Below are 15,874 nucleotides of genomic sequence, written 5' to 3' on the forward strand. Positions count from 1 at the left end.
AATATCAGGGAAATATTACCAGAGCCTGGATTATGAAACACCATATTCATTAATGTTCAATGAAAATAGATTCAATTGTCAAATTAATAGGAAGCATGCTTTATATTTATTTCTTTTATTGGAAACTCCCAAAGTGTATTAGTCCATCATGTATTCCTATAAATCCTGGATTGAAGAAACTTTCCTCCAAAATTACTTAATCCTGAGTTTCCCTAATGTACCAGCTATCATAATCTTATTTTTCATGTAATCTGGATTATATGAGAAAGCCTAAAATAAAATTAATTTAATAACCCTTTTCTTGATAAAAATCCATATTCACACATGATCTAATGTACCAAAAGTATATGCATTGTCCTTGACATTAGACTTGAGATTTTTTTGACTGCAGGGATCAAACATATTGAAAAGTTTCTTGATTCAATCTTAATGAAAAGAACCTGATATGGACTGATCCACACCATTGGATAATAAATGCTCTCAGATATCAGAAAGTGGGATGACAAATATCTGTTGGAATAGCAGAGAACGACTTCCCAGAACAAGTGAATTTTAACAAAGAAGTAATGTTATGTTATAATATGATTGACTGTTTTTTCACTCTCTATTCTAGACATCCCTAATTCTCATTTTCCATTTTTATGGATAGTTTATAAATTTAATCATGTTTATACTGTGTATGTATATTATTGTGTAACACATGTCATGTTCTATTTGTCTAAGTTAAAAAGATGTGATAGTAGTTTTGCCAGATGTCTCAGAAATTTACCCATTACATATTGAGTTTTTGTGTTCTTTGTTAAGGGATGTTTTTCCTCAAAAACAGAATCCTTGCCTTGTGTTCTGGAATGTGGAATATACCGTTACCCCAGATCCATCTCCTAAACTCTTAAACCGACATTCCTCTGAGCCTTTGCAAGAGAGTTTTGATTCCTCCAAGGTTCTCATGGTGCATAATGTCAGTTTACACCCCCTGATGACACTTTGAGTCAACCAAAGTCTCTTACCAGGCTGATTTCTCACACTTGAGAGAATTGAAATTTCCTGTGGACTGTGATTGTTAACTAAGACCTTGTGCTTTTCAAAGATGCTAGTTGATTGAATGCATATATTTACACTATACTTCAGTTATTTTCATTGTCTTCTTGTTCCCTGCAGATCCCACATAGTGGGGGACACCCAAATGGCCACCAGAAATGTCAGTGTCGTAACAGAATTCATTCTCCTGGGGCTGACCAATAGCCCTGAGTTGAATGTTGTCCTTTCTGTGCTGTTTCTCTCCATCTACTTCACCACTGAGGTGGGGAATGTTTGGATTATCGCAGTCATCTGGGCTAGTGCGCAGCTGCATTCCCCCAAGTACTTTTTCCTTTGCCCGTTGGCTTTCTTGGATTTCTGCTATTCTTCAGTCTTTATTCCTAAAATGTTGGTGAACTACATAACAGGACAGAAAGTCATCTCCTATCGAGGTTGCTTCCTTCAGTATTCCTTCTTCAGCATGTTCCTGACCACCGAATGCTCCTCCTGGCAGCCATGGCCTATGATCGCTATGTCGCCATTTGCCACCCACTTCCCTACAAAGGCCTCATGAGCCGCATGCTCTGCGTCCATTTGGTAACTGCGTCCTACCTGGTGGGTTCTGCTAGCTCACTCACCCACCTGAGCGGCTTGCTCAGCCTGTCTTTCTGGGGGCCCAATGTCATCAACCATTACTTCTTTGATATTCCACTGCTCTTTCAGTTGTCCTGTTCTGACACCCGGTACTGCAGGATTTTATTCTTTGTCCTCTCTGGCACGACATCAGTGACTACCTTTCTGATAGTGGTCAGTTCCTATCTGGGAATCCTCCTCACTGTCCTGAAGTTACACTCCACAAGGAGCAGATATAAAGCATTCTCCACATGTGCTTCTCACCTAATGGTAGTCGCTCTCTTCTATGGAACAGTGATATTTACTTATCTGGGGAGCAGCTCTAACTACCCACAGGATAGAGCCAAAATCCTCTCCGTGTTTTATACTCTTTTGCTGCCAATCCTAAATTTCCTGATACACAGTGTGAGAAACACAGAGGCCAAAGAGGCAATGAAAAGAATTATTTTGAGAAAAATATTTGCTCAGTGACTGTGAATTTTCAAGAAGAAACTTTTAAGGAATGTTTATTGATTCTACAGGCAGGTGTATTGTTAAATACCTGTGAGATTTGCTGGAGAAAAAAAATGATATTTTCAAATGTATTCATTATTGGCTTTTGGAAACACACAGACATATATATATATATATATATATATATATATTATGTATGTATGCCGATACATACATATACACATTCAATACATTCTGTCTGGGAGGAAACACATTTCTTCCATCCTCCTAGGTTTACTGTTTGAAGACCTGTGAACTAAACTAACAAAAGACAGATTAACAAATGAATAGGCAAAGTTTATTCATATGTATATAAGATGCAAAAAAAAGTAGCTTGTTCAATAATTAGAGTTCAATATAATTTAGTATGTGAAAAGTTTTTATAGGAAGAACAAACAGGCTTCTGAGGGAAAAAAAGGAGAGATAAGAAATTTTGTGATATTGCTTGTTTATACAGGGGCTAGTGGTCTTCTCTGTCTTCTTTCTTGGGAGAAAACACCCCAGGGAGAGAGCAGTTATAGCAGCCTCACTCTTAGAGGTTTCTGCTTTTAGTCAAATAAGGGAAGCTCTGAAAAGCTCTCTTTATGATCAACTGAATCCCAAGTGTCTCTAGTTGGAAATAATTTTATGCCACTATATAATTTGGATCCCTTACATTTGCAAATTATTATTTTGAATCCCTACTAACTCAATGAAAATCGGTTACAGAGAGTGCACTAAATTTTCCTTCTTTACAACTCTAGAGGAGCTGACTTATTTTACAGATGAGAAAATAAAGGATCAATGGAGTTAAAAGCTCACCCAAGACCAGAGAAGATCAACGTTTGAAAGATAGATTTCAAGCACACATATATCCATATATACTTGCACTCAGCCCTCTTCCCATTTTAAGAAACAAATAGAATTCCCTGTGTGTATCTTGTATGACATTTTTATCTAGAACTGTTACAATTGAATATTTAACTTAAAAATAATTCCACAACCTCTTTTTTTTTCTTTTTAGAGAGAGAGTGTGCGAGCAGGAGAGGAAGGGCAGAGGGCAGGGAGAGAGAGAACCTTAAGCAGGCTCCCCACTGACCCTGAAGGCTGATGCAAGGCTCGATCTCATGACCCTGAGATCATGACCCAAGCCAAAGTCAGGAGTCAAACACATAACTGACTGGGCCACCCAGGTGCCCCTCCACAGGCTCCTTTTTAGGGCAATTCCATTTCTGCCAGTTGTTTAATACTTTTTTTTTTTTTTTAAGGTAGGCTCCACCCCAACATAGAGCTTGAACTCACTACCCTGAGATCAAGAGCACCATGCTCTACCAACTGAGCCAGCCAGACACTCCGAATGTCAGTTTAAAAGAAATACCAAAATAGCAATGCAAAGACACTCTGTCATATCAGATTACATTGGAATTCACTTAAAATCAACCTTTAGGAAACTTCCATGAAACAGCCACTTGAAAATGCTGATAGTTTTTTAAACAAAATAACTGTTAGAACCCCATGTTGCTTATGTTCATTATTCCACATAGTGTTTATTGTTCTGCTTACTCAGCTATACATCAAAAACTCTGTCCAGTATCATTGTTATTGCCTTTGGCTAATGGTATTTTTGCAATATGTAGTGAACAATGGTTTTGAGTGTGTGAAAAGAATGTTTATCAAATGGAATGATATTTAGCTCATAGCAATAAATCTTTCCTGTTAAAATCTATAAGTCTATGGAATTTTTTTCTTATTGCTTGACAATTAAATTTAGGTAAATATGTAATATAATGTGTTAAAGCAAATTTTATTTTACTGTTTCTATACAGTCCATATTTTCTTCCAGAATAATTCTATTGTCAAATATTTTAATATAATAGCTATTCAGTAATCACTGTTATTGTTATAATCAAACTTCCAAAAGCAAAACTATCACCTAATAAGGGAGATTTTAGGCGGCGGTAAACAGTTTTCTGGATATCTCATAACCAAAGACTATAATTTAATGCTACATTGGGCCTACTCAGGTATCCATCTCCCAGTGTTATATACTTAGAGTTTTTGCTTTATAAAGAAATTTATATCATAATGATAAAGTCTGTATATAAATCTTTATTTTTCTAATTGTTTTCATCTCAGTGGATTTCTGATAATGGAATTCTTTGGTAAAATACATGGAAAAAATGTATTTTGATACTTTGCTAAATTACTTTCCAAAAGCTTGTATAAAACCTAATTCCTTCATCAATACAATTATGTTTATTTAAAAGTTTAGTTATTATAACCTCATAGAAATAAATAAAAAATGTGCTGCACAATAAAATTTCATAAATGAGGGAGTCAAAACCCATAATGTGAAAATTAATGAAGATAGAATAAGTGATTGTGCTCTTCTTTCCCCAAATTATAAATTGATTGAGAAGCAATTTGAGGAGATAAATTTCCCTCTTCTTTTTACTAAAAAAAAAAAAGGACTTGAAAACATGGTCATTGGACCAAATCAAGAAAACAGGAGAATATTAAATCAAATGGAAAGAGTGAAATCAATGGAAATTGGCGTTCTGAAATATTATAAAATTATAGGTAGAAGTATTGTTTAGGAATACCATTAAAACCACAAAGAGCCCAGATGTATTTAAATATTTCTTATAAAAGTTATAAATTGGTAGAGTGAATTTTCCCAATAGTTTAAGGCTGATATATAAAAGAGCAACAAAAATTAACTTCTCTGATCTAGCGAGGCATTAGTTGTATACAAAGATAGTTTCTCCAACAATCAGTAAAGATCTTAACCAAGCAAAGTTCTCCCTAAAGTTTACTTTATCTACTGCTGGATTTTGTGATGATCTTGTTTCTGGTTATGCTTTTTAAAATTAAAGCAGTAATTTAGTATAATTTTATGGCATGCAAGTGCATATAGTCTCTTTCTTTAGATCTATAGCCAACCTGAAGATATATGTTTGATTTTGTTGCTATTAAAAGCCTCTGTTAGCAATGCAGTGCTAATGATAGTATGTATCTATATCTATAGACATCTAAATGTATCTACATATCAAGCTCCCTATTTATAGATAGATAGATGATAGATACATAGTTTGTATGATAAAATTAAGGTATTAAGGTGTTTGGTTCTACTTTAATTAACAGTGCTCAGGCAATCCTGAATTAATATATGTAGGTGTGAATATTACATATTTCAATGTCCCAGTTTAAGTTCTTTTGCCGGGGAAAGCAACAATGCTGATAAAAACATATCATGTCGATGGATATGGAATTGAAAAGGTCAAGGCACACATTATAATTGCCTCATTATTGAAGAAATGTTATAAAAAGAAAGGATTAGATTTGTTTTACAGGGTTTAAAGGAGTACAATATTTAAATTTAAAAGGTTTCAATATTTAATTTAAAGTTTATTATTTAATTTAAATTAATATTTAATTTTAAAAAGGTTTAAATTAAATGCATTTGAAAATCAAAGAAATGTGTCTCTAACACTACCTTGACTTCTTAGAAGTTGTGTGGAACTACATTTCAACTCAATGTAATGAGGCTTTGCAATACATGATATCCTGAGATCAAGGGAGATGCATAGAGAATAAAAATCGCTTGAAAGATTCAAGCCAAAGATGGACAAGAATTTGGTGAGAATTTGTAGGGAGCAGTTTTGAGTATCAGACAGATATTATGTATACGGCTTCTAAGTGCCACTTCAACAGTTAGATATTGTGCTGATGGATATTAAAAAGTTTATAACTTATGAATTTCAAAGAGCTGAATATGGCCTCTTTTTTGGTGCCATGTTCTTTTTTCAGAATCATAGGAGTTTATAATTAAATGGGACGTTATAATCTGTTCTAGTGAGAAAACCAAGTACTGAAGAGAAGGAAATGCAACTGTATATTATATATGGGTTTGGGCTCGTTGGGTAATTAGTGGCAGTCTGAATTTTAGTCCCGTTCCCTTATAACTGCACATGATATTACAGAGCAATTTGTTTTGAAAGCTAATTAGATAACTAAAAGTCTGAGAAACACATTCATACTTTTTTGAGACTTGTGAGCATTTTATATCTCACTGAAGAAAAATAGTTCTTTTTATGAATGTCCTTCAAATTTCTAAAACCCAGCATTTTAAGGTAATCTCACCACTGTCCCTGCACCTAATTTCCATACATTCAATCACACTAGTCAAATACCTAGCAAGTCAGCCTAGATTCATCTATCTTATCTTATTCAAATATTTATTGTATTAGGTATTATTGACTCTGGTTCCCAAATACCCTTAAAATCAGTTTCCTCTTCTTCATTAATCATCAGTGCTGCTGTCTCAGTTCAGACCTTATGTTCTCAAACCTTAACTATTGAAGTAGTCTTCTGACTTCTTCCATTGCTTCCCTCCCCTTCACTGCGTCTCTATTCTTATCTCAGAGAAAGGTTTTGGTCATAATTCTTTCCTTAATGCCACATGTATTCTCTCATTTTTACAATTTACACTTATCTTTAATCTCAAGGGCCAAGAGCAAGAACTCCCATCTTTCTAAAGATTTTCTTGATAACATCTTTGAGAAAATTAGTTTATTTCCTCCATTGTTCTATCATTGCACACTGTATTTTAATAATGGATTGTGAGCTTTTATTTTAACTCTTCATTCCTCTTCTGAATTGTTTAGTCCTGTAAGGAAAAGACTGCATCTTATTCAACTTTATAGTTTCAGGATTACTGGGATAGTGATTGTCACAATAGCAGGTATGCAATACTTACTTCTTTAATAAATCGATAAGTATTTCAAAGACTGTTTTGGGTTTTTTTTTGTTTTGTTTTTCTAACCTATAATGTAACAGCATATTTGATATTGAGGAGCAAATAAAGATAAATTTTAAATTAGGAGGTTTTTCATCTAGTACGGTTTAAAAAAAATCAGCCACCTATAGAAGTCAGGTTTTCAATAACATTTAAAGTGATGTAAATAGTAAACAAAGATATAAGGAAGTATTCCTGATGCATAATAATGAAATAAATACCTAATAAAATAACCTTTGATTTATTGAGCTCTATCATATGTGGGATTTGATAAGATATAAGTGGTCGATGGAGGCAAGGTTATGATGACTTTGATGATCAGGGACATTCTTCATTGAAATTAAAATTTGTCAGACCACTCTAGAATACCTCCCACTAATATGAAAGTTGTAAGCTTGGCCCCAAAATAATGCTTCTGGTTATTTAACTAAAGGAAACAAGTTAATGTTTATTCTGAATTACTTAAAAAAAAGAGAGAGAAATCATGATGAATGTAAATGTCTAATGGTGGAGAAAACAGTTTAATAAACATGGGTGTATAAATATAATAGGTTATTACAACCTCATTTATATTAAAGACACGAAACAAACATTCATTGTTTGTTATCAATGAATATCAACATTCATTGATACCTAGTATATCCTCAATATTATACAAGATATTTTGTATATAGTATTTAATTTCATCTTGACAAACACATGAGGCAGGTACTACTATTGTTGTTTTCTAGACATGGGGACGCTGAGGATTAAAGAAATTAAGAAATGTTCACACGGTCATAAAGTAGTAAATGGTATTTCAAGACATAAACTCAGAATTATGGTTCCTAAATCTAAACATTTTCAACTATAACAGAGTCTTCATTTGAAAAGTTATAATTACAGAGACTTGGAAATTCAAAAGCATCAAAAATATGTGTGCCATATTCTTAAGGGAAAAATATGGGCGAACACGTAAAAATAGAGTATGTAGTCCAGATTCTGGTCTCCAAATACCATCCTCCCATAAAAGATGGCAAGGCTCCTTGGAGAAGTAGTTGTCTCTGGAGCTGAGTCCAGGAAAATATAAGATGAGCCTGGAGCTTATTGTGCTGCCAGAATGTAAGAGGTAAAAAACAAAACAAAACAAACAAACAATAAATACAAAAGCATGACCAAAGAGCAAAGTGTATAGGAGCTAATTCAATGATAGTTCCATTAGCAGACCTGGAACAATTTGAGCAACAAAATAAATAATGGTAGTGTTGGATAACCCAAAGAAAAAGTAATTACAATGAGTGCACATTCGTATGACTAGCTAACTAAATAAATACACAGAAGAAAGAACAACTCTTCTTTACAGAATAATTTCAATTAAAATATGTTGAAAGGCCCTTTCATAAAGGTGGCATGGAAGATGAAGAAGGAAGACCCTTGCTCCTCCCAAAGCTGAAGCCAAAGCAAGGTTTTAAAGGCCAAGAAAATAGTGCTAAAAGGCATCCAGAGCCACAAAAAAAGGTCTGCACATCACCTACCTTCCCATGGCCCAATTCACTGCTCTCTGAAGGCAGCCAAAATATCCTCCAAAGAGCGCCCCCAGGGGAACTAAGCTTGACCACTATGCCATCATCAAGTTCCCCCTGACTGCTGAGTCAGCCATGAAGAAAATAGAAGAGAGCAGCACGCTTATGTTCATCGTAGATGTCAAGGCCAACAATAAGCACAAAACCAACAGGCTGTGAAGAAGCTCTATTGACATTGATGTGGCCAAAGTCAACACCCTGCTCAGGCCCGATGGAGAGAAGAAGACATATGTTCCATTGGCTCTTTGAAGATGATACTTTGAATGTTGCCAACAAAATTGAGATCATTTAAACTGAGTCTGTGAGGCTAAATCTAAATCTAAATCTAAATCTAAATCTTTTCACCAAAGTAAATAAATAAAAAAGTAAATAATAAATAAAATAAGTTAAAAGAATGGGGAAATGGAAATTTGCTACAAAAATAGCATAGTAATAATCAGTAGAAGGAACGTATTGATGCGTGCCCAAAAGGATAAATGGAATATTTACATAGTCTAAATTACCTTCCCCAAGTATATATAAATTACAAAGAAAAGTCCTAACTTCATAATGAAAAAGTCCCACAGATACCACATTAAGTAAGTGATCAAGTTTAAATCGCTAGTAATATCACTCATTGACATCATGCATCCCCTGAGAAGATGAAAGGGCAAACATACCACCTCTCTGGCACTTTTCCCTGTAATGAATTACCTCAATTTAAGCACAAGAAAAATATTAGGTAGTCTTCTACAAAATGCTTGAGGAGTAATCTTGACAAGTATCACAGTCACGAAAGAAAAGGAAAGAAAATGCGAAAGTCACAGATCACAGGAGACAGGGAGAGATATTAATGCCAGCATGATGTTCTGGATTGGATCCTGGAACAGAAAAAAGGCCTTTATGGAAAAACTGGTGAAATTGAATAAAATCTGTAGTTTAGTTAATATTATTGATTCAGTGTAAATTTTTTTAGTGGCAATAACTGTACTGTGATTAAGTGAGATATTAACATTTATAAAGGTGGGTAAAGTACAACTCAAAACTCTGTAAACCTAAAAGTATCTAAATAAAATGTTAAATATAGCTATTAACAACTAGAACTCAAAATAGATTAATAAGCAAATATGAATTCAACTAAACTGGCGTTTATTAAATGTCCACTGATCTTTTACCATGGTCAACCATAGCCTATAGGCTCACCAAATATCAGACTATCAAAGAACTGAGCCAAATTTTGAATCTTGAAAGTAGCAATAAACTCTAAGTAATGTGAAAGCAGACAATATCATTCTTATCTTTGCAATCCAACACAAAGCATAATGTACGCACACCTCAGAGATAGTGCATGCTTGGTTCTAGATCACTACAATAAGTGAGTCAAATGAATTTTTTGGTTTACCAGTGCCTATAAAAGATATGTATGCATTATGCTGTAGTCTATTAAGGGTGTAATAGCATTATGTCTAAAAAAAACAATGTGCACACTTTAAAAGTGCTTTATTGATAAAAATGCTAACCATCATCTAAGCTTTCAGTGAGTCATATTTTTTTTTTGCTGGTGGAAGTTCTTGCCTTAGCGTTGGCAGCAGCTAACTGATCAGGGTGGTGGTTGCTAAAGGTTGGAGTCACTGAAGCAATTTCTTAAAATAAGATGACAATGAAGTTTGGTGCATCAGTAGATTCTTCCTTTCACAAATGATTTCCGTGTAATATGTCATTCTTCTTGATAGCATTTTACTCACAGTGGAACCTCATTAAAATAGGAGTCAGTTCTCCCAAACCCTTTCACTACTTTATCAACTAAGTGTGTGCAATATTCCAAGTCCTTTGTCATTTCATTAGTCTCCATGGCTTCTTCACCAGGAGTAGATTCCATTTCAAGAAACCATGTTCTTTGCTCATTCATAAGAAGCAATTCCTCATCCATTAAAGTTTTATCATGAGATTGCAGCAATTCAAATATAATAATGACAAAGTTTGAAATATTGCAAGAATTACTAAATTGTGACAAAGAGACATGAAGTGAGTAAATAATATTAGAAAATGACATCTACAATCCTGCTGACACAGAGTTGCCACAAAACTTCAATTTGTTAAAAAACAAAACAAAACAAAAAAACACAATATTTGTAAAGCCCAATAAAGTGAAATACGATAAATCGGTCCTGTCTGTATCTGTCATTTAATAGCTGCTTAATAAATGTGTGTTAAGGGGTGTCTGTGTGGCTCAGTTGGATAAGCACCCTACTCTTGATTCTAGCTCAGGTCATGATATCAGGGTTCTGAGATTGAGCCCTGTGTCAGGCTTGGTGCTGGGCATGGAGCCTGCTTAAGATTCTCTCTCTTCCTCTGCCTCTCCCTCCCTGCTCTTTCTCTCTTAATTAATTAATTAGTTAATTAATTAATAAAAATGTGCGTTGAAAAAATGAGTAAGAGAATGGATGGAAAATTGAATTTTCAGGTATACAACCCAAGTCTTTCAAAGTTTTATTTTTTCAAGATACATAGAAGAGCCAAACCAAAAATGTACTTCTGTTCCTTTTGTCTGAATATCTGAGTACACTGATTATCTGTAAGTCATATAGCACATATATAATAGATTTTATTCCTTCTTAAAAATCTCTAAAGTGATCTAAATAAAATTAGAGATGCATTTTTCCCTTTCCCAATGAAGAATCTGTCTTGTTTCATCATCCTAACACCAAACCCCTTTTAAAGTAAAATAAGAGACCATAAGATTTACAGAAGAAAAATAATTTAATGAGACAAGTCTGTGAGATCCCTCAAACCTGATGTTTGTCAATCATCCATGGACCTGAGGCATTTTGAAAAATTTCACTTTTGTGGGTCTGATCCTAGTAACCCAGAATTTTTTTAGGCGTGTGGCCTAGGAAGTTGCTTTAAAAAAATAAACAAACAACAACTGGGATAATGATGTGAATTGAATTCCTATCAGCTGATCATGAAACCGAGAGTAGAGTTTGATTTTTTTACCTCAGGTTTCTGGTTTATTTTCCTAGATGGCATGCTGTTCTCAGTCAGTGATTTTGTGTATGATCATTGAGAACAGTCAGCTAAAAATCACTAAGTGCCTGCATTAAAAATAAATATGTGGATGATTTGTTGATGTCGTGGTAGCATAATTTCAATATATAACACCATTTAATCAGTAAATAGGAAAAAGTTTACTTCTCCTTGCTGGGAGGGTTGTCTGGGAAGCCCAGGCAGAGGCAACAGTAATCTGATACTCTCTGACACCATGTAGCTCATATATTTTTATAATGTTTAGTGTTTTAGAAAAGCTTCATATATATACATATGTATGATATATACATTTTATTATAATTACATTATATATACATATATATTGCACTATATATAATATCATTAGATATGTGATGTTATATATATGATTGCATATTATATTATATCACATCATATTATAGTTGAAGATATTAATTATTATATACAATATTTTAATATATTTAAATATAACATTTATATTATATAAACATGTATCATATATATATTACGTATATGTTAATAAATAAGAAACCTGACTTTCCACTATATCAATTACATTTTTCAGTATGTCTACAGACATTTAAACTGAAATACACAAAAGAAGGAATATGTATTTCTTTTTTTTTTTTTTTTTTTTTTTTTTTTTTTTTTTTTTAATTTTTTATTGTTATGTTAATCACCATATATTACATCATTTGTTTTTGGTGCAGTGTTCCATGATTCATTGTTTGTTCATAACACCCAGTGCTCCATGCAGAACGTGCCCTCCTCAATACCCATCACCAGGCTAACCCATCCCCCTACCCCCCTCCCCTCTAGAACCCTCAGTTTGTTTTTCAGAGTCCATCATCTCTCATGGTTCGTCTCCCCCTCTGACATACTCCCCTTTTCTTCCTCTCCTGTTATCTTCTTCTTTTTCTTTTTTCTTAAAATATGTTGCATTATTTGTTTCAGAAGTACAGATCTGTGATTCAACAGTCTTGCACAATTCACAGCGCTCACCGTAGCACATACCCTCCCCAATATCTATCATCCAGCCACCCCATCCCTCCCACCCCCAACCACTCCAGTAACACTCAGTTTCTTTCCTGAGATTAAGAATTCCTCATATCAGTGAGGTCATGTGATACATGTCTTTCTCTGATTGACTTATTTCACTCAGCATAACACCCTCCAGTTCCATCCACGTCGTTGCAAATGGCAAGATCTCATTCCTTTTGATGGCTGCATAATATTCCATTGTGTATATATACCACATCTTCTTTATCCATTCATCTGTCGATGGGCATCTTGGCTCTTTCCACAGTTTGGCTATGGTGGACATTGCTGCTATAAACATTGGGGTACATGTACCCCTTCGGGTCCCTACATTTGTATCTTTGTGGTAAATACCCAGTAGTGCAATTGCTGGATCGAACGGTAGCTCTAATTTCAACTGTTTGAGGAACCTCCATACTGTTTTCCAGAGGGGTTGCACCAGCTTGCATTCCCACCAACAGTGTAGGAGGGTTCCCCTTTCTCCACATCCCCGCCAACATCTGTCGTTCCCTGACTTGTTAATTTTAGCCATTCTGACGGGTGTGAGGTGGTATCTCATTGAGGTTTTGATTTGGATTTCCCTGATGCCAAGCGATGTTGAGCACTTTTTCATGTGCCTGTTGGCCATTTGGATGTCTTCTTTGGAGAAATGTCTGTTCATGTCTTCTGCCCATTTCTTGATTGGATTATTTGTTCTTTGAGTGTTGAGTTTGATAAGTTCTTTATAGATTTTGGATACTAGCCCTTTATCTGATACGTCATTTGCAAATATTTTCTCCCATTCTGTCGGTTGTCTTTTGGTTTTGTGGACTGTTTCTTTTGCTGTGCAGAAGCTTTTTATCTTGATGAAATCCCAATAGTTCATTTTTGCCCTGGCTTCCCGTGCCTTTGGCGATGTTTCTAGGAAGAAGTTGCTGCGGCTAAGGTCGAAAAGGTTGCTACCTGTGTTCTCCTTTAGGATTTGGATGGACTCCTGTCTCACGTTTAAGTCTTTCAACCATTTGGAGTCTATTTTTGTGTGTGGTGTAAGGAAATGGTCCAGTTTCATTCTTCTGCATGTGGCTGTCCAATTTTCCCAACACCATTTGTTGAAGAGACTGTCTTTTTGCCATTGGACATTCTTTCCTGCTTTGTCAAAAATAAGTTGACCATAGAGTTGAGGGTCCATTTCTGGGCTCTCAATTCTGTTCCATTGATCTATGTGTCTGTTTTTGTGCCAGTACCATACTGTCTTGATGATGACAGCTTTGTAATAGAGCTGGAAGTCCGGAATTGTGATGCCACCAGCTTTGCTTTTCTTTTTCAGTATTCCTCTGGCTATTCTGGGTCTCTTCTGGTTCCATACAAATTTTAGGATTATTTGTTCCATTTCTTTGAAAAAAGTGGATGGTATTTTGATGGGGATTGCATTGAATGTGTAGATTGCTCTAGGTAGCATTGACATCTTCACAATGTTGATTCTCCCAATCCATGAGCATGGAACGTTTTTCCATTTCTTTGTGTCTTCTTCAATTTCTTTCCTGAGTATTTTATAGTTTTCTGAGTACAGATCCTTTGCCTCTTTGGTTAGATTTATTCCTAGGTATCTAATGGTTTTGGGTGCAATTGTAAATGGGATAGACTCCTTGATTTCTCTCTCTTCTGTCTTGTTGTTGGTGTATAGGAATGCCACTGATTTCTGTGCATTGATTTTATATCCTGCTACTTTACTGAATTCCTCTATGAGTTCTAGCAGTTTTGGGGTGGAGTCTTTTGGGTTTTCCACATACAGTATCATATCATCTGCAAAGAGTGAGAGTTTGACTTCCTCTTTGCCGATTTGGATGCCTTTGATTTCTTTTTGTTGTCTGATTGCTGTGGCTAGGACTTCTAATACTATGTTGAATAGCAGTGGTGAGAGTGGACATCCCTGCCGCGTTCCTGACCTTAGGGGAAAAGCTCTCAGCCTTTCCCCATTGAGAATGATATTCGCTGTAGGTTTTTCGTAGATGGCTTTTATGATATTGAGGTATGTACCCTCTATCCCTATACTCTGAAGAGTTTTGATCAAGAAAGGATGTTGTACTTTGTCAAATGCTTTTTCTGCATCTATTGAGAGGATCATATGATTCTTGTTCTTTCTTTTGTTAATGTATTGTATCACGTTGATTGATTTGCGGATGTTGAACCAGCCTTGCAGCCCAGGAATAAATCCCACTTGGTCGTGGTGAATAATCCTTTTAATGTACTGTTGGATCCTATTGGCTAGTATTTTGGTGAGAATTTTTGCATCCATGTTCATCAAGGATATTGGTCTGTAATTCTCTTTTTTGATGGGGTCTTTGTCTGGTTTTGGGATCAAGGTAATGCTGGCCTCATAAAATGAGTTTGGAAGTTTCCCTTCCATTTCTATTTTTTGGAACAGTTTCAGGAGAATAGGTATTAATTCTTCTTGAAATGTCTGATAGAATTCCCCTGGGAAGCCATCTGGCCCTGGGCTTTTGTTTCTTGGGAGATTTTTGATGACTGTTTCAATTTCCGTAGTGGTTATAGGTCTGTTCAGGTTTTCTATTTCTTCCTGGTTCAATTTTGGTAGTTGATACATCTCTAGGAATGCACCCATTTCTTCCAGGTTATCTAATTTGCTGGCATAGAGTTGCTCATAATATGTTCTTATAATTGTTTGTATTTCTTTGGTGTTGCTTGTGATCTCTCCTCTTTCATTCATGATTTTGTTGATTTGGGTCATTTCTCTTTTCTTTTTGATCAGTCTGGCCAGGGGTTTATCAATCTTGTTAATTCTTTCAAAGAACCAGCTCCTAGTTTCGTTGATCTGTTCTACTGTTCTTTTGGTTTCTAGTTCATTGATTTCTGCTCTGATCTTTATGATTTCTCTTCTCTTGCTGGGTTTAGGCTTTCTTTGCTGTTCTTTCTCCAGCTCCTTTAGATGTAGGGTTAGGTTGTGTATTTGAGACCTTTCTTGTTTCTTGAGAAAGGCTTGTATTGCTATATACTTTCCTCTCAGGACTGCCTTTGCTGTATCCCAAAGATTTTGAACAGTTGTGTTTTCATTTTCATTGGTTTCCATGAATTTTTTTAATTCTTCTTTAATTTCTTGGTTGACCCATTCATTCTTTAGTAGGATGCTCTTTAGCCTCCATGTATTTGAGTTCTTTCCGACTTTCCTCTTGTGGTTGAGTTCTAGTTTCAAAGCATTGTGGTCTGAAAATATGCAGGGAATGATCCCAATCTTTTGGTACCGATTGAGACCTGATTTGTGACCTAGGATGTGATCAATTCTGGAGAATGTTCCATGGGCACTAGAGAAGAATGTGTATTCCGTTGCTTTGGGATGGAATGTTCTGAATAT

General features: G+C 35.1%; 1 protein-coding gene across 1 annotated transcript; it reads left to right on the forward strand.

Moving 5' to 3' along the window:
• The first annotated feature begins 1,183 nt into the window (after positions 1 to 1,183).
• LOC113913835 (olfactory receptor 1052-like) lies at positions 1,184 to 2,121 on the forward strand. Its single transcript, XM_035722660.1, is given in 2 exon segments — positions 1,184 to 1,517; positions 1,520 to 2,121. Coding segments are annotated over 2 exon segments (936 nt in total).
• Positions 2,122 to 15,874: the final 13,753 nt, after the last annotated feature.

The sequence above is a fragment of the Zalophus californianus genome, chromosome 11 (assembly GCF_009762305.2).
Source record: "Zalophus californianus isolate mZalCal1 chromosome 11, mZalCal1.pri.v2, whole genome shotgun sequence".
NCBI lineage: Eukaryota > Metazoa > Chordata > Mammalia > Carnivora > Otariidae > Zalophus > Zalophus californianus.